General features: G+C 54.8%; 1 protein-coding gene across 1 annotated transcript in view; it reads right to left on the reverse strand.

Annotated features, from left to right (window-relative positions):
* RBM34 (RNA binding motif protein 34) overlaps window positions 1–279 on the reverse strand; it is a 7,159-nt gene extending 6,880 nt beyond the window's left edge. Inside the window, exon 1 of the mRNA XM_009891167.1 lies at window positions 154–279. Coding sequence (XP_009889469.1) covers window positions 154–279 — 126 coding nt within the window. The remainder of the gene's footprint in view (window positions 1–153) is intronic.
* Between the last annotated feature and the right edge of the window lie 480 nt (window positions 280–759).

The raw sequence follows: 759 nt of genomic DNA on the forward strand, positions 1-759 counted from the left end.
GCCGCCGAGCCCCCATGGCCGCTCAGATGGCAGGGTGAAGGGGAACGGACTCGCGCCGCGTCACTTCCGGCGCGGCCGGTTCCGCTGAGGGAGGGCGACGCTGCCGTTGAGAGGGAGTGGGACGGGGCCGGGGGTGTCGTGAGGGGCCGGGACCGGCGCCGTGTGGAGGCAGCACTTCCACGCCCGCTGGCTCTTCCGCCGCTGGCTGACCCCGGCGCGGGGATCCCGGCCCAGCACCGCCAGGGTTTGCTCGGCTTTCTGCGGGCCCTGTCCCAACATAAAACCCTGAAACATCAGCTGTGGCTGTTGCACGCGGTTTTTTGAGGGGGAAAAAATGTTGGGATAGGTCGTTTAATTTATTTCATTTCCTGAGACTCTCAGGTCCAACGCTGCTGTGCTCAGCTCCGTCTGAGAAGGGAGGTGGAAATTACTCTGTGATTACTTCTGTCTTCTCGAGCTGGTTCTAGTTAAAAATCACTGAAGTGGTTCAGAGTGCCACAGGTGGTTAAAAGCCAACATCGCTGTTGTCTACAGGAAGAATAACAACTTTCTTTGCCACATGTTGCTGTGGAAGTACTTCTTGCAGCGTCCTTTCTTCTTGTCCAAATAGAGCTTCACCACTGCTATCCAGCCCACATCCAGGATAAAGTTTAAAAAAAACCAAACAAACAAAAAAAAAAACAACAAAAAAAGCAAACCTCAAACCGACCAAACAAAAAACCACTCACCCCCACCCCCAGCTAAGGTCAGTGCAAGACG

The sequence above is a fragment of the Charadrius vociferus genome, unplaced genomic scaffold (genome assembly GCF_000708025.1).
Source record: "Charadrius vociferus isolate BGI_N301 unplaced genomic scaffold, ASM70802v2 scaffold78, whole genome shotgun sequence".
Classification (NCBI taxonomy): Eukaryota; Metazoa; Chordata; class Aves; order Charadriiformes; family Charadriidae; genus Charadrius; species Charadrius vociferus.